At 52.1% G+C, this 20974-nt stretch overlaps 1 protein-coding gene across 1 annotated transcript in view; it reads left to right on the top strand.

Annotated features, from left to right (window-relative positions):
- Positions 1–2235: 2235 nt before the first annotated feature.
- The window catches only part of EVC2 (EvC ciliary complex subunit 2), a 126077-nt gene continuing 107338 nt past the window's right edge, over positions 2236–20974 (top strand). The window contains exons 1-5 of the mRNA XM_035005329.1: positions 2236–2474; positions 11001–11055; positions 14276–14442; positions 15018–15086; positions 16865–17051. Coding sequence (XP_034861220.1) covers positions 2274–2474; positions 11001–11055; positions 14276–14442; positions 15018–15086; positions 16865–17051 — 679 coding nt within the window. The 5' untranslated portion in view covers positions 2236–2273. The remainder of the gene's footprint in view (positions 2475–11000; positions 11056–14275; positions 14443–15017; positions 15087–16864; positions 17052–20974) is intronic.

Below are 20974 nucleotides of genomic sequence, written 5' to 3'. Positions count from 1 at the left end.
CGCGGCCCGGGCGGGCAGGGGCGCGGCGCGCTCCGCCGACTCCTCCGGCCCGCGCGCTCTCCTTCCTCCTACTCGGGTCCCCCTTCCCGGCGCGGCCCCGCCGGAGGGAGGAGCCTGGGTCGTCGCCCGAAACTTCGAGCCGCCCCCGCCCGGGCCTGCCCTTGCACTGAGCATGCCTGGCGGGAGGCGCGCGGCTCAGCCGGAGGAGCTTTCTGGCTTCCCGCGAAGGAATGGGGGTCTCCCAGCCACGGGGGAGGGTGTTCCTCGGTTAAGTTTCTTGAGGAGCATGTAAGATTTAGCCTGATGATGTCAGTAACTTTTTCAACAGCCTTCTGAGAGGGAGCTCATCTGCCCGTGAGGAAGCTCCTGGTCAGAGAGGCTAAATGACCTAATGAGGGTCCAGCCTTTACAGAGAACCTGCTGATGGAGCCAGCACCAGGCCCGCAAGGAACGAGACAAGGTCCAGACATTGGGGCTCTCATGGCTGTGTGGGGAGATAAACAACCAGATGAGTTCAGCGTCTGTTCTTTCCTCTAGCAAACATTTACTGAGCAGCTACTAGATGCTAGCTCTCTCTTGTCCTGGGTCCTGGGGATACAGCAGTGAACACACACACACGCACATCTTTGAAGCTCAATTCCCTATGAGGGCCAGGGCAGGAGTTTCACGGGGATCCCCGGCAACAGAGCAGGGGGCTTTTGTATCCTTCATCTGGATGTCCATCTCAAGTTTCTAGTTTTTATATCAGTACCTCATCAACCTTCCAGGTGGGCAGGATGGGAGCTAGTACCCAGACTGACTTCTTATAGAAGAAGTCACAGCCGGCTAGAGAGAAGTTGCTCATTCAAGGTCTTGCAACCAGGAGATGGGACAGGCGTGTTAACAGCTGTGTCCAGCTGGCTACAGGGCTCGCCCTCTCTGCTACGCAGGGATGCTTAAATGTTTCCTCTGAAGCACCTCCAAGGCTTCTGGTAACGTGGATGGGACAATAACCTGAAGTTCCGGCTTTTTATGCTGGCCGTTTCTTTGGATATTCAGAATTTAGTTTTAAAAATGTAGGGTTCTTTGCCTTTTCCTTTATTATAAAGTTGTTTGGATATTAAAATCATCCTTTAAATGATTCATGTCAAATAGAACTGATGGTCCAGCAATATGCTGGCATCTAGCGTTTGGCCTTGTCTCACTCCCGGCATTCTGGCCAGGTACCCCTCAGGGCAATGTACCTCTGGTGGGAAGCCTGGCTAATAAATTTTCAGAGTCTCAAACCTCAGTGCCTTGTCCGTGTTGAGTTAGGGAGGGCGTGTCCTTGGAGGGGCTGGAGGTAGAAGGACCTGACAGGTGCCAGGCTTCCTGGCCTGAGACTGCATGATAGGCTGCCCCCTGCAGGAGAGGAGCCTTCTCCCCGAGGAGCAGGTCACTGAGGACTCAGGGGAAGCAGGAGGAAGCAGAGAAACTGCTCTACCTGGCCTCCTCCCAGTATCTATCCCCCCTGGCAAGGCACAACCTACCCCCATGGAGAGTTCAAGCCTCCTGGCTCCAAACACCAAATCCCCTCTGTCCGGTTCCCCAGAGATGTCCCACAGTGGCTGGCCTGACTACCTGTCTGGGTACCTGGGCAGGTCCAGGGGCTACTCCACAGCCAGGGCTCAGGCAGTAGGAGCCCAGTGCGGCTGAACTAAATCCAGTAGAAAGTGAGCGTGGCCTTTCCCTCCGGCTCCTGATCTGCCGCTCTCCCTCCCAGCCCGTCTGTGCCGTCCTGTCCCCTGTGGGCTCTCCAGCACCCATGGCTCTGCCTTTCCAAATGCTTCTCAGTTCCCTAATAAGGGGCTGGTGGGTCTGGAGCAGACTCTGGGCTCAGCCCGGTGTGATGTGAGCGTGTGTCAGGGAAGGCTTCCTGGAGGGGGGTGGTTCGGAGCTGAGAACTCCGTAGGCATCAACGGAGCGGCACTTGGAAGCCCTGGAATCTTTGGGAGCAGAGTAGTGACCCCATCTGAATCTGATTCGGGTGGAGCTGAGGCCCTGGGCGGGGCGCGAGCAAACCCAAGGGTGGCTCCGGCCTTGCTCGCTCCCTCCCGCGCTCGTCGCCCTCCCAGCCTCCTCCCCGCCCTCCCGGCCCCAGATGCCGGAGTCTGTTCCAGAAAGCTTTCCAGGGCGGCTCGCACTGAGCATGCTCCGCGGCGGGGCGGGCCTGGGGTCCGGAAGCTCCGGCAGCTCCGGCGACTCCGGCGACTCCGGCGCGCCCGCCACTTTGCGGTCGCGGGTGCGGGGAGGCGATGGGCTCGGCGGGCGCCGCGGGGCGCGCCACGTGGGTGCTGGCCTGGAGCCTCCTGGCCGCCGCCCTGGCGCTGCCCGCTGGGCCCGGGGGCCGAGGCTGGCACCCCGCGGGCCGGGGTCTCCTCGGGCGCCCCCTCGGCGGGCAGCCCCCCCCGGACCCCCCCGCGGCTCCCGGGGCGGGGCCCGAGCGGACCGCGCAGGTAAGGAGGGCCCGCCCCCCGTCTCCTCCGGGAGGACGCCTGCTGCTGAGCTCCGTCTACACGGGCGGCGGGGAGGCCCCTTGGAGCTGGGGAGATTATCGGAGGCAGGGAGGGCCGTGTCTGAGTAGGATGCTTCGGGTGCTCTTTGGTGTTGGGCGCTCAGGCCCGCAAAGTCCCAGGAAAGCTGAAGCCCCGCGCGCTGGCTGCGGGCTTGGACTTTGCCAGCCGCCCGGGTCGAATCTCGCCCTGAAGCCTAAAAGCCCAGTGACCTCGGCCGGGCGCTTCACTTCTTGTGCCTCGGATTCCTGGTCTGTAAGCCTTTGCGGCGTCTACCCCGCGGGTGGGTGCGAGGGGTAGGCGCGTGGGCCTAGGCACCGCGTTTGCAGAGCTGAGCGCGTCCCGAGTGTAGCGGTTGTGAGAAGAAATCTAAGCAATATGAAAAAATGAGCAGTTCCTGAGTTATATATTCTTTATTACCCTTAAAAGTTGTAGTTATCCACTGGTGAATCTTGGCCACTTCAGTAATGACTAAGATACCCCTGACTATTTCCCTAATCATTTATAACCCACTTTGCTTTTATGCTATTTAAAATAAGTTCTTTGCACTTAACAGGACACTCTGTTGATAATCGTGCCTACAGCTGGTGGAGATTCTAATTTCAGTTTCCCAAGTGCCAGTGTACTCTTAATTCCCGGTTTGACATCTTTGCAAATAAGTGCATGTCCGTGCTTTCTAAATGCTTAAAAAAAAAAAAAAATCAGCACATTCACAATACTGATTATGTCTGTTGAGAAAAAAGGGGAATGCTATTGGGAGGAAGTCTGAGGATATATTGGTAATATTTTACTTCTTCACCTGGGTGATAGGTATCCAGATGTTGGCTTTATTATTATTTGTTATAATTTACATATACATTATACGTCATCTTTTGTATGTATGAAACATTTCATAATAAAAAAGGAAGGATTAAAAAAAAAGAGAGAGAGAGAGAAGAACAGTTGGGATTACTGGCTGGCGTTTTCCTGACTGCACTCTCTTGGTTGCTAAATTTTTCCACTTCCCATCCACCCCTCCCTCTGTGGCCCCAGATTTGGGAAGGTGCAGAGTCCTGACTGTCTCCCTAGATTCCCCTTACCCCTTCCTCCAAAGCTGGCCACCAGTTCTCCTGCCTTTTCCTCCGAGTCCGCTGAGATGTCTGCAACCCCCGCCCCAGCCCCCAGATTCAGTGCCCACCACTTAGCCTCTGGCCTTTGGTGACCATTTCATCTGAGTCTCCTCCACCCCCTAATTTGTGCTCTTCCCCACCTATTTCCCCCAACGGCTGGTGTCTGGGATGGGTGATCTGTCCTTGGTGTACCTATGACCACTTCCCTCCCCAGCCCTCACCCCCTCTCATCGACTCCTGGCAGCTAGGGTTCTGTTCCCAGGACTGCCCTGTTCAGTGGCCTCTCCCCTCACTGCCTTGGGGGTCCTCCCTGCCCCAGGGGCTGGCTCCCCTGGTCCTGTTGGGTTCTGTACCTGCAGGCCCCAAGGCGCTTGCTACCCTTGCTACAGAGTTTTAATCTGTAAATCTTTAAAGGAGATTCTGTTCATTTTCTGCTATTAGATTTTCACTAGAGAAGACTGAGTAACAACACTGTGTCAATTTACTGAGCTTTAAAAAAGTCCCATGACAGAATGTTTTCACAGGATCCTTTCACTTGCTCCTGTCCCATGAGGTGGGATGTGTCTGGCTCATTTTGCAGAGGAGAAAACCCGGCCCAGAGAGCCACCCCCGCCCCGCCCCGGCCTGTCCTAGGCTCTCGCGCGGGCCCCCGTGTTCAGACCCACTCACCTGGCCTGCTTTGCGCTTGCTTTCCTCTCTGAGAAACCAGTGCTGGAACATCCTGGTGGACACTTGTCCCCAGGCTCTACCAGAAAGTGCTTTGAAAACCTGAAGGTACATGTAAACGTATCGTCTGTCCCTTCTTGCAGAGGGTAAACTGAGAGGCAGTTACAACCATTTCCCGCGTGACCCGAGATGCTCTGTCGATGCACGAGCTGCTAGCCCCCTGTGGTTATTTAAATTTAGACATTTCAGGTGCTTCATGGCCGTGTGTGTCAGAGTCTGCTGTATCGGGCAGCCCAGACTATGGAACATTCTCACCATGGCGGAAACTTCTGTCGGGAGTTTGCTGGAAGGAGAGAAGAGGCCGTGAAGGGTTGAGGGGACAAGAGGCTCTGAGTCTGCCATTCACTTACGGCGTTCAGGCACGGCTTTCTAGGTGCCAGGCTCCGTTCTGGGTGCTGGGATATCAGAGAGCAAGGCAGTCTCTCCTCCTAAGAAATCTGCCTTCTTGGGGCAGAAGAAGGAAGTAAACAGTGGTGCTGGCGGTGGTTTGGGCTGCGGAGAGAAGTACAGTGGACAGAGAGGACTGGGGGACATGGTGGTGAGCGCCGTCTGGTCGCGTGGTCAGGGAGGGTGCTTGGAGGAGGCGACAGGTGAGCCGAGCCCTGAGTGGAATGTCCAGCAGAAGAGTTTTCTGGAGTGCCATGATAGTGAGGCCAGAGGCGGGGTGTGCTTGGTGTGGTCCAGGACCAGCAAGGAGGCCCGGGGGCCGCCGGAGCAAGGGAGGGGGTCGAGGAGGTGAGGCCAAGGGGGTGAGGAGGGGCCAGATCAGGAAAGGCCCCGTGACTTATGCTCAGGATCCCGGCTGTTATTCTGAGTAAGGTGGAAACCATGTGGGTTTTGAGCTCTGAAGTGATACACCGTGGCTCATCTTTTTAAAGCACCTCCGGAGCAGGGGTGAGGATAGAGAACCAAGGGCAGAAGTGGTAGCAAGAGAGGGGGCGGGTAGGAGACCAGGCCAAGACAGAGGAGTACTGGACCAGGGTGTGAACGGTGGGCTGCTAGCTGTAGGGTTTCTGGTGTATTTTGAAGGTGGAGCCAGTGGGATTTGCTGGGATCGGCTGTGGATTGAGAGAGAAAGAGAGGAGTCAAGGATGAAGCCAAGGACTTTGGGCCGAGCAAGTGGAAGAATAGAGATGCCATTGGCTAATATGCTGAAGCCTCGTGGGGCCATCGGGAATTCTGTTCTGGTCTTGCTGAGTTTGACCACATGGACCTGTACAGCAGAGCATTGGATGGACAAATCTAGACTTGGGCAAGGGATCAGAGCTGGAGCTACGGGAGCTGGGCTACACTGGGTAGCAGTCAGCGTAGAAATGGCTGAACTCTGAGAAACAAACTGAAGGTTCTAGAGGAGAGGGGGGCGGGGGGGATGGGTTAGCCTGGTGATGGGTATTAAGGAGGGCACGTACTGAATGGAGCACTAGGTGTTATACGCAAACAATGAATCATGGAACACTACATCAAAAACTAATGATGTAATGTGTGGTGATTAACATAACATAATACAATAAAATTAAAAAAAAAAAAAGAAAAAAAAGAAATGGCTGCATTCACCTTGGGAGGAAGTATGGATTGGGAAGAAGGAGGTCTGAGGGCAGAGGCCTGGACCAAGCCCAGAGCCCTTGGACAGATCCAACAAAGGAGATGAGAAGGGGTGGCTGGTGTGACAGGAAGGGAACCAACACTGTGACCCAGAGGTCAGGGGAGGAGAACATTTTAGGGAGAGAGGGGTCAGTGGAGGCAGACTAATGCCCCCCAAAGACATCCACGTCCTGATCCCTGGAATGAGTGAGTATGTTAGGTTACCTGGCAAAGGGGAATTAACATTGCAGGTGGAGTTCAGGTTGCTAATCAGCTGACCTTAAAAGAAAGAAGTCATCGTGGACTATCTGGGTGGTCCGGATGTAATCACAAAGGGTCCCAGAACATGGAAGAGGGGGCGGAAGAGAGAGTCAGAGTGGAAGTGTGAGGACAGCCTGTTGCTGACCTTGAAAATGCGGGAAGGGGCCCTGAGCTAAGGCACGTGGGTGGCCTCTGGAAGCTGGAGAAGGCCAAGACATGGGTTCTCCCCTAGAGCTTCCAGAAAAAAAAATATGCAGCCCTGCCCCCACTTTGTTTTTTTTTCCCCTGTACTCTGTTCTTTATTTATTTTATTTTTTATTATTATGTTAATCACCATACGTTACATCATTAGTTTTTGATGTAGTGTTCCATGATTCATTGTTTGTGCATAACACCCAGTGCTCCATGCAGAACGTGCCCTCTTTAATACCCATCACCAGGCTAACCCATCCTCCCACCCCCCTCCCCTCTAGAACCCTCAGTTTGTTTTTCAGAGTCCATCGTCTCTCAGGGTTCATCTCCCCCTCCGATTTCCCCCCTTTCATTCTTCCCCTCCTGCTATCTTCTTCTTCTTTTTTTTTTTTTTAACATATAATGTATTATTTGTTTCAGAGGTACAGGTCTGTGATTCAACAGTTCTACACAATTCACAGCGCTCACCATTGCACATACCCTCCCCAATGTCTATCACCCAGCCGCCCCATCCCTCCCACCCTCCACCACTCCAGCAACCCTCCGTTTGTTTCCTGAGATTAAGAATTCCTCATATCAGTGAGGTCATATGATACATGTCTTTCTCTGATTGACTTATTTCGCCCAGCATAACACCCTCCAGTTCCATCCACATTGTTGCAAATCCTGCCCCCACTTTGATTTTAGCCCATTGAGACTCCTGTCAGACTTCTGGCCTCCGGAACTGTAAAGTAATGAATGTGCATTGCTTTAAGCTATTAAGTTCCTGGTGATTATCAGCAGCAGTGGGATGCTGATGCACTCACGTCTGGGACGCTGTACTAAGTTGTGTGCAGTGAGGGTGGAGAATGGGCCATTGAACAGGGCCTGGTAGAGGTCATGGTGACCTTGTCAGGGGCTGCCATTTTGGAGAGAGGGATAACCAGGGAGGGGAAGGCGGGCATTGAAAGGGGCTGTCGGCTGCCACCTGAGCATGGTCTCTGTGAGAGCAGGCTGCTCTGTGTGGCCAAGGAGCCCCCAGAGAGGCACCCCCCCCAGGCTGGTGATACCCAGAAACCAGTGAGACCTCTGGGAGCACAGCAAGGGGCCTCTGGCACCTGGGGCTCCCGAAGGCCTTCGTGGGTTGTTTGTTCCCTTGGAACCTGCCCCTTTCTCTCGGATAGAAATGTCTGTCGGTAAGGAGACCATCATCCCTTGGCTAAGTCAGGGGCCAGGTCTGCTTTGCTCACCTTGCAGTGCCCAGTGCAGAGCCTGCCATGCAGCCAATGCTGGTTGAGAGAATGAGTGGAAAGTTCCAGGAGGCCGGGGTTGTGTAGATGTGTTGTATAGGGGCTGTCTCCTGGGGTTTGCCTGGGCGCATCCTGTGGGTATGGTTTATCGCCATGGGCATCAACCGTGGCCTCCTGGCTGGGGTCTCGGTGGCCGGGCTTCTCCGCCGGGAAATGCCCCTTTCCTCGTTTCCGTACTGCGCTTGCAAGCAGGAGGTCACAGCCCCAATCTGTGCTGTTAGCACGAGACTTTTCTCCTGCCAGATGGCAGCAAAGACTGACTCCGTCCACCCCAGTGTATCCTGACAGCATCTGACACACGGGAGGGCTCTTGAGGGAGAGGTGCCTCTTTCTGCCTTGTGGAAGGCACCTTCTGGACTAGGGCCCATGCTGGCCACACCGAGCTGTCCCGGGACACTCTGGGTCATCTCACGTCAGGTGTGAGGGCCCCGGGAGACCCCAAGCAACAGGCCTGCCGAGAGGCCCCGTGGCGTGATTCCCATTGCTCGTCTGCATCACTTTGTTGTGACGCACGGACATGGGCTTCTGGTTGTAGGAGATGAAAGGGCACAGATGGTGTGGAGGAATGGGGCTTCCCTCCCCTGCCCGCAGGGGCACCACTCTTCTCCCCAAGGCCACCGAGGCTGACACTTCAGAACCTCTTTCTAGACTTTTCAACGTAATACGTGGTCATGGTATATTATGTCGTGTACTGTTAAACATATAATTATTCATTAAGTGTGTGATTAATATGAACTATATTATTAAATATCTACATATACTTTATATATGTTAAACATAGAAATAAATACATGTAGGTAAATAGGTAAATACGTGTACAAATAAAAATTACTGTATATAAATAAATATATAATTGAATATGTAAACACAATTATGAGATACATAATCATACATTTGAAGTGTAAAAATCTGTTTTTATTAAATGGGATGATATTATAGTTTTGCAACCCAGTGATTTCACTTGAATTTTAACGTTTTTACTAGGTCAACATAGATCTGCTTTGTTTATCTGTTCCATTTATTCGTATTTGTAATTGCGATGAAATACACATAACCTAAAATTTACCATTTTAACCATCGTTGAGTGTAGAGTTCAGGGGCATTAAGCCATCACCACCATCCACCTCCAGAACTCTGCATCTCGGCAGAGCTGGAACTCTCTCCGTGAAACACTCACTCCCCTGGCCTCCCTCCCCCAGCCCCCGGCGCCCACCACCCTTCCTTCTGTCTGTGTGGATCTGATGACTCCAGGGACCTCCCAGAAGTGGAATCCTACAGCATTTGTCTTTTCATGGCCAGCTTCTTTCACTGAGCACGATGTCGTCCAAGTTCATTCATGTGGTAGCAGGTGTCAGAATGTCCTTCCTTTAAGGCTGAATAACATCCCTTCCTCTGGATGGACCCTGTTTGGCTTCTCCATGGATCTGGCCATGGGCACCGGAGCTGCTTCCACATTTTGGCTATTGTGAATGATGCCGCTCTGGACGTGCGTGTACAGATACCTCGTTGTGATCCTACTGTCAGCCCCTTTGGGTGTGCCCCTATGTGTTGTGCTTCTTAAAATGGGTTTTCCGATGACGAGTCAGGTGTGGACGTGAAATCGGAGGAGCACTGTGGGGAGGCACGGGAAGGAGGAAGAGGCTGCTTGTATCCACAGGTCCTGGAGGAGGGAGGCACACCGCACAGGGGCCACATGGGGGCAGGGAGAGAGAGGCGACCCTTGGGCAAGTGTGTCTGGGGGGGTCGAGGGAAGAGGGGATTTCACTGGTGCATTGGAGTACTGTGAGGTCACCGTGGGGGAAGGAGGAAGAGCTCTGGGGTAGGTCTTGTGCCAGGCTGGCTGGGTCTGGCTTATTGTCTGCCTTCTCTGTTTCCTCACCTGGGCCTCCTCCGTGCAGCCGGGAAGCTGGCTTATGTCATCCCAGGAGAGCCGCTTCAGCCTGGGATGTCCGGGGGTCTGGGGGTCTCCACGCACTGGGTCTGAAACACGTGGCCCTCAGTGGCCAAGGGGTCGGGCTTGTGTGACCACAAGCAGAGATACGGAGAAAGCCTTCCAGGTGGGCAAAGACAGCGGCCACGCGGTCGCTCTCGACCCCACGGTGTCCTGCCCAGGTGAGCGCTGTCCCAACGGCAGCCATAGGAACTAGCCCTTGGGCTGGGCCCCGAGCTGGGCTTGAGTGTCCCACTCAGCGGTCATGGTCTTCACTGCCTGTGCACACCCTGTGTGCCTCCATTACGTACAAACCAGCACATCCAGAGCTGGGCTCTGTGCATTCAAAGCTAGTCTCTTCTCCCCTGTGGGACCTGCAGGGAGATATCTCGTTACCCATATGTGGGGATTTTGCTGTAAAGGGAGAATGACATTTCCCTGGCTTATTATGAAGACTGTTTGTGTGCTAGAGTGCACAGCATGGGACCCAGCCCATTTTGAGGGCTCCAGCCAGGACAGCTTTATCATCATCATTATTTTTTTTAAAGATTTATTTATTTATTTATTATTTGGCAGAGACACAGAGAAAGAGGGAACGCAAGCAGGGGGAGTGGGAGAGGGAGAAGCAGGCCTCCTGCTGAGCAGGGAGCCCGATGCGGGGCTTGATCCCAGGACCCTGAGATCATGACCTGAGCCGAAGGCAGACACTTAATGACTGAGCCACCCAGGCGCCCCTTATTATTATTATTATTATTATTATTATTATTGTTTTCTAGAAGAAAGGTCTGGGCTTTCTGGGGCCCGCTAACTTACAAAGGTGGACTGGGAGAGTTGACCAGGCCCCGTTTCATCACTGAGCAAAGTGAAGCAAGTTGGGAGGAGGCTTTGAGGTCTTTGCTTTTTAGATGAGGGTCTGAGGCTCAGAGAGGCTGAGAGACTTGGCTAAGGACACACAGCAAGGAAATGGTTCCAGCTAGAACCCAGTTCTCTGGACTCCCTATCTGGCATTTTATGAGCCACTCCGTTGGGACTTGCAAGATCTTGGAAACTCAGAGGCTGGAGGCTCAGCCAATGTCGCAGGGTTAGTGAGAAGCAGAGCTGGGATTCGAACTCAGGTCTGAGTACATGAAATTTTGACCCCACAGTGCTGCCTTCCAGGACAGCTTCCTAAAATGCAGTCATGACTGAGTTGCTGGCCTCTGTGGGAAAGAGGAGATAATCCTGGACTCCTGGTGGGGATGGCTCACTTGGAAAAATTTTGTTTCCGATTTCTGGAGAAGAGTGCAACTCATCTCTGTGTGAGCCACTTATGAAAATGACTTGCAGTCACTTCTCACAAGCATGTTCTTCATTAGTGACTTTTGCCTTTTGAATTTTTTAGGACTTGCCCCGTTTGATTTGGCCCAGTGTGGAAAGCTCTCGCTTTAAGACTGACGGTAAGTTTTTCTTTTGGTTCATTTTTCGTTCAGAGAATCGGACCCTGAGGTCTGAGCCCCCCTGCCTCCATCTCCCTCATGCTCTGCTCATGTGCCCACCATGGGCAAATGCGGTACGTTACCCCCTGACCTGCGGAGCAGGGGGCAGCGTGTGGCCCTCCAGGAGCTGGCTGGAGCTTTTGTGGTTGGAACAGGAGTCAGGGTAAGGCGGCCCATCCACATTCCTCCCTGAAGGAGTCTGATGAATAGGATATAGAATGTGCGTATGAGCAGGTGTGTGGGTTTCCTGAGGCTGCTTTCACAAATCACCACAGACTTCGTGGCTTAAAGCAACACAGATTTATTCTCTTAGTGTTCTGGAGGGCAGGCTGGGAATCAGCTTAGCCGGACTGAAGTCGAGGTGTGGACACGGCCGCACTCCCTCTGGGGTTCTGGGGAGAACCTTTGCTTCTCTTCTCCAGCATCCCTAGCTGTGCTCCTTGCCTGCCTTGGGTCCCAGCCCCTTGCTCCAGCTCAGAGCCAGCACGCCAGCATCTTGCCTCCGGGGGCACGTGGCCTTCCTGTCTTCTGCCTGTCAGCACTCCCTTGCCTCCTTCTTAGAAGGACACTTGGGATTACATTTCTGCCCCACTCAGATAATCCAGGCGATTTCCTTAAATCAGCATCCTTCATTTAATCACATTTGGGAAGTCCCTGTTATATACAAGGTGGCATATTTACCAGTTCCCTGGACAGGTAAATTTCAGCCCACCACACCAGGTGACAGAAACTGAGCTGGAACTCACCTAAGAAAAGCAGAACCTGATGGTCTTATAACTGAGCCAGGCAGGCCTGGCCGCTGCTGGCCCAGGGGCTTGGCATCCCAAGGCTATGCCTTTTTCCATCTCAGCCCTGCTTTCCTCTGGTTCCCTCATTCCTGGGAGCCTTTTGGGAACCATACAGCTGATACTTAGGCAGCGGAAGACTTCCCCGTAGCTTGGCAAGAGTTCCTGGGAAGACCAGTGGGCTCAGCCTGAGGCCGGTGCCCGTCCCCGAGCCCGTCCCTGGGGCTGGGGGTAGAGTATTCTGGGTTCTGTGCTTCATTCTGCTTCCTGGGGACCAGGATGGGCTGGGGTCCAGGTTGGCCCCCCTCATCTGCATAGACTGAGCAGGACTCTTACTGAGTAGAGAGGAGCTTCGGTGACAAAACCATCTTTCCACCCAGAGTCCCCTCGGCACAGATTGTAAATACACCTTCCTCGAGAATCCTGTTTTATACCAGGAATAAACAGATCTCACTTACTTAGGGAGTTAAAAAGTATTTCCTATGTCCTTTGTTACTCTCTGCAGACTTTACATTTTACAAAATCCAGTGTTTTCTCTTGAGTAAAATAGATTGAGGTGATATTACTGCATTCGTAGAGACCTTTTATTCATCAATTAGGCAAACTCGTTGGTGAAAGGGAGCCCCATGTACTACTCTGTGATTGCATTAAGAGCAGGAGACAGAGCGGTAAGGCCACTAGGAGGAGCTTCAGGGAGGGCTCCCTGGAGGAGGGGCTCCTCAGCAGAGTCCTGAGAACTGACACCTTAGCAGGGCCAGGGGATGGAAGGAGAGGCTTCCAGGCATGTGGCAGCCAGAGCAGGAGAGTGAGGGTGTAGGCAAAGCACTGCACAGATGGCACAAACAGGCCCACTTGCTGGTGGCAAGAATGGGGAGGCCACTGACCGATGACCTGCGGGGTGGCAGTAGTTACTTCATAGCATGAATTTCTTCTATACTGTCTTGTCAACACCTGCCCTCATTCAAGTTCATGAGAGCCTGTGGTTGGGCCTTCTGAGGGCCAGGGGGCATAAACAGGTGCACCAGAGATAAAGCCCAGTGTGGCCTTATGGGTTTATGTCCAGCAAATCTGCCGAGAAAGCATGTGTCCCTTAGCCTGAGGGGCCGGGTGAGGGTCAGAGATGGGTGTCCCTTCTCCCTGGCACCTGTGGGATTTACTCAGACACTCCTGAGTCAGCAGCCGGCCTGGGAACGTGCCCACTTGCTTGCATGGTCAGTCCCCAGCGCTCACCTTTATCCCTGTTCCAACACCATGACCTTGACCCAACTCAACCACAGACACTATCCAGGAAAAAGATTCTAATGTGATCCAGGATCCAGTTCTATGCCTTTTTTCTTTTTTTCAAGTTTTTATTTCTTCCTACGTGGATTCTGAAATTATAAAAGTTTTCACAAGCACTTCTGAAGATCTTGCTATCAATAACACCGTAAGAACGACTAAAAAATAGTCATTCTTACTCAATTTCCAGTTTGCATCTGGGTAGAAGGTATGTGTTGAAAAACACCCGACCCAACAATCCAAGTTGTTTCAGACATTTGGGTTTCTGGCTTCGAGCTTTGATAAAACGCCTCAGGGTGTTCACATTCAGCCCGATATCTCGTTTGTTCCTTAGGCAGCCCCGTCTCAGGGATATTTTAGCTGCATTCCCAAGTGAGGGAAACTGAGGCTCTGAGTGTCTGGGGCCACACAGCCCATCAGCACCCACTCCTGACAGCCCTGCCAGTCCCTTCTAACTGACGTTTCTGTGTTACCCCTGGCGCTCATGTATTTTCAACATACGTTGATGTAGAGCAAATTCTGGAGGGAGCCGTTTCACATTGGGTGGCTTTGCAGACACCAGGTTTGGCTGTGGGCCCATCCTCCTCACAGTAGCTGTCAGGGATGCTCACCCTTTGCTTGACAGGTCATCAGAAGGACCCAGTGAGGGGAGACTTACTCTCTGTCCATGGCAGAGTTAGGGAAACTGAGGCACAGGGAAGTTAGATACTTGCCCAAGGACCCAGCTGGTAAATGACAGAGTCAGGATTTGAACCCAGGGCTGTCTGATGCCACGTGTGTAGGAATCACCCAGGCATCTCACTCACCTGGTGGTCTGATTCAGTAGATCTGGGAGGGGGTCCAGGAATGTGCATTTTAGCCCACACCCACGATGAGTGGCGCACAATTTGAGAAGCACTCTCTTTAGGCTCCATAGCCCATGCCCCCCAAAGTGAACACATCTCATTTTCCTGGCAAAGAGATGATAGGTCATTCATTCATTTATTCATTCACTTACTCATTTTCAGCAGACATCTTCCAGGGGCCTTCCTCATATATGTGGTCTACCTCCTGAGTTTACCCCCCGTGTCTGACTGCCTTCCTGCATTCTGTCATGCACGTGCATTGCTGTTTTGCAGTGGGAGCACCATTTGGAAGGAAATTCAGCAGGAAAAGTGAAGTTTTCCATCCCCTCCCAACTTTTGCACCCTCTAGTGGGCCAAGGACCCAGTCCATGCTTGCTTTTACTCCCTCGTGGCCCAAGAAGACTTTGTTTAAAAGAGAGTCTCCTATAACACACCGCCTGGTAAGTCACACCTTTGGTCCTTTAACAGAATTAGCAGAAGTTGGAAAGAAACCAGTTTTGGGCCCAATGTGTATAAGATGCCATAGGCTTTGGTTCTTTAGAAAAGCTTATTCCTTCTGTACAGAAGCATCTGGTATTGAAGATGAGTAGGAGGTGTGAATCCGAGCAGTGGGCTGCAGGTTCTGCTTTAACTGGCCCCATTCACTGCTGGTTTTATAAACACGCACACGCATTCCTCTTGTCCAAGTGTCAGCCCCAGTGTGCTGTGTTCCCGTGACGGGGTGTTGTTTACGTGAGCCCCCCAGACAAAAGAGAGCTCTGGGTGACCACACGCCCGCATTCTTCCTTCCTCATGGGCTTAAGTTCCAATCCTTTAAATACTTTCTTAAAAAAATCTTTAAGATTATTTAAGGCAGTTATTAGATAACAGAAGTAAATCTCTATCCTTTCTTTAAAAGGTCATCTTGTACATGTATTTATTTATTTTTAATTTTTTTATACATCTTGTACTTTTATTAAACGTGCATAGTATGAAGTGTTTTTCATTTTCTAATCATTTCTATATTTTATTGTAGTTTGGAGACATCTCAAGAGATGTTCCAAAAAATGCTGAGGACGGAGTGATTTTTCAGAAATGTGCCATGGTAGGTATTCATAGGTGGCTTATAGTGGAAGAGAAAATAGTTGGATTTTGACCAAATCATGTCTGGGTAGAGTTACATATTTAAGGACTGGCAAGTCACAGGGCTGTCCACCTGTGTCTGGACATGTGAGGGATGAAGTGGGGTACAGGAGATTTTCTGTTCTGTATCATGGCACCAGGACAAGAGTTTTGGTAACAGTTAAACTCCTGTTTGTGAAAATGCACTGTGGTCATTTAGAATGGGAAAGAAAAAATGATGTATTTTCTTTCTACGTTGATATGGTGCTTGACAGTGTAAAAATTTTATTCAGTGTTTTTAAAGTCTCGGATCCTTACTGATCCTGGGAGATGGCGTTTCACATTGTTGTTGTGTTGGGGATCCTCAGGACCACCCTCCCTTGGGCTCCATGATTCCCTGGAAGGACTTGCATGACTCAGGAAGCCATTAGACTCATAGTTATGATTTATTATAGCAGAAGCGTGCAGATTCAAGTCAGCAAAGTAAAAGGCACATAGGAAGGAGTTGTGAGACCAGGCACAGCTTCCCACTATCCTTCCCTGGTGGAGTCCTACGGCCGGCATTCCTTTTTCCAAAGCAGTGACATGTGACGTCATGTACCAAGTATTGTCCACCAGAGACACACCCGAGCCTCGATGTCCAGGGGTTTTAATGCGGGTCCCTCATGGAGACATGCAGTGCCCACGTGGCTGACCTCAGTAACTGGTCTCCAGCCGCTCCAGAGGTCACCTTGACACAGCTCGGCTCAAGCCCCACCCCCCCCCAGTCACACCGTTAGAACACACGGCCTGCTGTGGCCCAGGCCCCAGGTATAAAGATGCTCTCCTCAGGCAGGGTAGTCCAAGGACTTTACAGGTAACCTCCCAGGAGCTGGTCAGGAGTCACTCCTTTCTTCGGGGTGTGCGGGGTGTGGGCAGTCCGCACCTGCGGAGTTAACCCTCTACTGTACAAGCCTCGATTTAGCTCACGCCTTCAGCTGTCCCGTTCCCCTTCCTGGATATAGTTGGTGCTACCGGTTTCTTGTACGTCCTCCTGGAGATGTCTCTGCTGTATGCATGCATGTGTGTGCGTGTGTGTGTGTACCTGCATGAACAGACATTGCTTCCCTCTTTCCCCAGCTCCTGGGTCCCTTCTGGGAAGGCTGGGTGAAGGCAGGGCAGGGGTGGTGGGAAAAGCTTCGAGAGTGGGAACAGGGCAAGGTTGCTGAGCTCAGGCGGGGAGCCAAGCTGCTTGGGCCACTGGACAGCTTCCAGCAGCCGAGCCGTTCAAACACATGGCCAAGCAGAGCCCACCTGGGGGAGACTGGCCAGGAGGATGGAGACCGACCGGCTTGCTCGATCCTGGACGTCAGATGGCAGTCACACGCCCTGGGCAGGGCTCTGGGGCTGGGCTGAACCTTCAAAACGACGGTCTGAGAAGGAGCCATTGTTTGCTTTTCTTGGTGACACCGATGGCCACCATCTCCCCAACCTGACTGTGGCTCTTGCTTCGATATTTTTCCTGTTTCCCTGGAGGAGTAATTTCACTGCATTTCAGGGTCTCAGTGACTTTGAATCTGTCACCAAGCAACAGCTTAGCAAGCGTGAGTCAAAACATGTCCTGGGGCCTTTGAAATCAGACCTGATAAGTTCTCCAGCCCCGGGGAGACGGTCGTGCCCTCCCTCTGCCTGAGGACCAGACGTGCACAGGCCCAGCTGGGGGGTCATGTTAGGAGATGGGACTTGCCAGCAAAGCTGCCCTCCTGTCATCTCCTGTCCTAGGTGTCCGGGCAGAGCGAACTGCAGACAGCTCACGTGAGACTGCTCGTGGACAACACCAGGACCCCTGTGGCCACCAACCTCTCCGATCTGCTCCTACTGGACAACATCACTGGCCTCTCCGTTACGGGGTCGACTGGAAACCAGACCTCGGTGGGATTCCAGGCTTTCAGAAAGAAGTTTCTGCAAGGTAATAGCAGCGCGTATGAAGTCAGGGAGGGCAAGTGAACGTACGGACGCTGACGGAGTGTGTGATGCATGGCAGGTGGGTTCTTAAACACATGACGTGTTCACTCACAACGGAGTTTACTATCAGGTATCGAAGGAGAAGACCACCACTCAATAACCACACCCAAAAAGCTGGATTTGTTAACTTAGGTTAGAGAGAGGTAGGATTTGGGAGAAGAGTTGTTAAGAATAAGTATTTCTAGTATTTTTATTTATTTATTTAATTAATTAATTAATTTATTTTTTTAAGATTTTATTTATTTATTTGAGAGAGAGAGTGAGAGAGAGAAAGAGCACAAGAGGGGGAGCGGGAGAGGGAGAAGCAGACTCCCTGCTGAGCAGGGAGCCCGATGTGGGACTCGATCCCGGGACTCCAGGATCATGACCTGAGCCGAAGGCAGTCGCTTAACCAACTGAGCCCTCTAGTATTTTTATTAGTAGATCGATTTTTATTATGAAGAATTCCAGACATAACCAAAGATAGAGTTTATAGTGAACCCCTGTCTGTCAACCACCAGAGGACCAGGTTTCTTATCCTTCAGTGATAAGGTAGAGCTTGTGCTGGGGGCTGTTGGGTCGAGGGGGGATTGGTTTGACACCAGCCCTGGAAGCATGCTCGTGAGACCTTCACTCGTGTTCTTGCCTGTTTGCTGGAGTACCTCCGCGCTGACGGGCTGGCTTTCTGAGTGCCACCGTCCCTGGTTGGCTTTGGAGGTGTGTGTCCTGAGGCGAGTTGTCGTTGGTTAATTAAACAGGTTTCAACGAATTCTGGAATTAGTTGTTACCACGACCTCAGGACTGCCCATTTTGTCGGGAGGGTGAGACTTCTTTTATTCTGAGTACTTAACTCCTTTACAGAGGAAAAGATGGTCCACTCCATGACCCTTATCCTGTAGTGTATGCTTTCACATGCTCAGGACTGACCTCTCCACTGAGCCCACTTTGCTCACCAATCATGCTACACTTTCCCTCTGAGCCTAGAAAGGGCCTCAGGGTCCTACTTGACCCCATCCTCTTGACAACAGCTACCAATGGGGTCGTCCCACAAGCAGCCACCTCTTTGCTGGCTGTGATTTAAGCAATGTCATAAAAACCATTAGGATACGTCCCAGCCAAGTGATCCTCAGTGCCTTCCTTCAAAGATGGAAAAACAAATCCCAGCCCCCACCCCCCTTCTTAAGCTAGTGAGCAGAGCACACACCCGGTCTCAAACAGACCTAGATTTGACTCCTCATGCCAATTAGGAGCTGCGTTGCCTCTGGAAATTACTGAATTTCTCTGAACTTGGGATGTGACGTGTGTCTATCAGTGCCTCGTAGAATGGTAGCAGAGACCGAACGAGGCGACGTGCCCTGGCTCTGCCGGGGTCCCTCCCCATGCTCTCCCAGCCTCTGGTCTGGCAGGCCTGCCTCTCTCCTCTCATTTCCCCAGCGGCTCCCAGCATCTGCACTCCTGCCACACAGACCACACTTGTCACTCTCCCCTGCCTGGCGGCATTCGCTCAGGCCCCAGGCTCTGCCTAGGAGGCCCCCCCTCTCCTCCCCTGCACCTCACTTCCCTGCCCTCCTGCACTTCGCCCGCTCGGGGCCGCGGGTCAGCGCGGGGTGCTGAGCCCCACCAACCCTGACCTTTGCCCGCTGCCCATCCCAGAACATCAGCCTCTTCTCTGTCACTTGGGGACGGTGACAGTGCCTGCTTCAGGATGTGACTGTAAGGAGAAGGGGGTTATTTCATGGGAAGCCTGACCTGAGAAGTGTTCCCCATGCCAGTAGTGATTTGGTTGATTGTTTTGATTGTGTGTGTGTGTGTGATATGGAGCACAGTGACAGCCCCAGGGGAGAGGTAGTGTCCTGCTCATTCACCGGGGGAGCAGGTGCAGGGCACCCTGGCAGCCTCTGCCTCCTGCTCTGGGCATCGCAGGCAATGAGGTCTCCTCCGTCCACAGCGGGGCTGTGGGGTCCGGGGGCTGGCGCCCGGGCGTAGCCTGTGAGGGCGACCAGCCGCGGCACCAGGTAAGGTCTGCTCACAGGACCTTCACTGCGGTATCATCTTAGTTGATTCTGTCACGCCGTCTGTGAGCCTAAGGATTTATCATTGCATAAAGATAAAATGAAGGTGTTGAGGATTTTTAAAATAAAAATCCTAGTGGTTCCATAGCCTCAGTGCTCATTACTCCTCTCCTTTACATTTTTTTTTTTTTTGAGGGCTCCACACGTTGAGAAATGAAGTACTTGACAGCATTTGAGGGTTAAACGCTGACCCCAGTTACAGGTGGAGGCAGAGCTGGAGGACAGGCTTAGATTGATCAGGCGGCCCTAGTCTCTGACCCGCAGAGCGGGATGGGCTTTGTCCCCCACTGGCCATTGCAGGCTGGTGCCCCCAGCCAGCAGCCCACTGCCGTGGGTCAGTCCCTCCCATCAGTTGGGGTGAGCTGCCCAGTGAGGAGGGGTGGGGAGAAGCCCGCCCTGTTTCAGGGAGGGTGCCCGTGCTTGCGGACTGAAATGTCAGGGGTGGGTGGTGAGCGTGAGCTTCCCCTGAGGATCTCTTGTGTTGTTCTCCACACTCCTGGGGCTTCTCACGAATCTGCAGATTGCGACTGATCCCCTGGGGAAGGAGATCAGGACAGGCCTGCACCCCCAAACCACCCACCTTTTGCCCCTGTGTGTGTCCCTCTGGGACTGCTGGAGGGTAGAAGAGGTGGTTTTTCTGTCCTGTGAAGGCTTTGACTCACAGCATTACATTATCAAATAACCTAAAGGGTACTCTATACCCAAGGCTGGAAATTCTCCCTGATTCTGATAACCATTCAATCAAGTCCTGCCACGTTGGTCAACAAGGTGCTAGTCAACAAGGTGGGTCACGAGCTCTGCAGTGCCCTTAGGGGACAACACTGGGTTCATTTGCACAAATATCCTCCAGCAGTGACCTGCTACCACCTCCTTTTTGCAAATTCTCAGGGAGAAATGAAAATCTGAGGAAAGAATTCCCTACAAATTGGAACCCAAATGTATTCAAGTCCAAAAGGAATTAAAATCTGAGATCAACATGTTTGCCCTTGTAAGTTTGAAGTCCAAAGTCCAACATTCTCAAATTAAGTTGATATTCCCCACCCCTCTTCCCAATATTTTATTCTATCCATCCCCCCCACCAGCCCCTGCCTCCCGAGGTTTGTAGCTGTCCGGAAGGAGTTGGGGTTCCTTCCGCAGCAGAAAGGGTGCAGCTCCTTTGTCTTGGAAGCAGAATGAGTTGAACACGAGGTTTCTCGTGTGCCTTACTTCTAGAAAATTTCAGGTATAGGGGACACGAGAGAGCATCCTGTCTGTCCCCACAATGGAATATGACTTGCAGTAAGAAGGAATGAAGAACTGATTCATGCATGACATAGATGAACCTCAAAAAACATTTGCTCTGTAAAAGAAATCAAACACAAACAGTGCATATTATATGATTCTATTTCTAGATGTCCAGAAAGACAAATTATTACCACCGCCCCTGCCCCCCAAAACCAGATTAGTGGTTGCCTAGGCCTTGGTGTGGCAGTGGAGAGCGACTGCCTTTCTTGTTCGGGTGATGGAAATGTTCTGAAATCAGACTGTGGTGTGGTCGAAGAACTCTAAATACACAAAATCCCTTGAAGTGCACACTTAAGATGGGTGAACTGGGTGATACATAAGTTTTATCTCAAAGCTGTTAAAAAAAAATAAAGTATCACAATCTCAGCCTCACCACCGCCCAGTTCAGACGAGAAGCCCGTATCAGCTCTGGTGGGCGCGGGATGGTTGTCACAGAAAGAATTGGGACAGAGATGGTCCTTTCGGTTTTAGTTTACAAAGTGCCTTGGGCTCTGCCGGGTGCCCAGAGCCCACGAGAACGTCAGCTCAATGG

Source organism: Mirounga leonina, unplaced genomic scaffold, assembly GCF_011800145.1.
Source record: "Mirounga leonina isolate KUSES-001 unplaced genomic scaffold, KU_Mleo_1.0 Mir_129, whole genome shotgun sequence".
Taxonomy (NCBI): domain Eukaryota; kingdom Metazoa; phylum Chordata; class Mammalia; order Carnivora; family Phocidae; genus Mirounga; species Mirounga leonina.
This window is presented reverse-complemented; position numbering and strand designations above follow the sequence as displayed.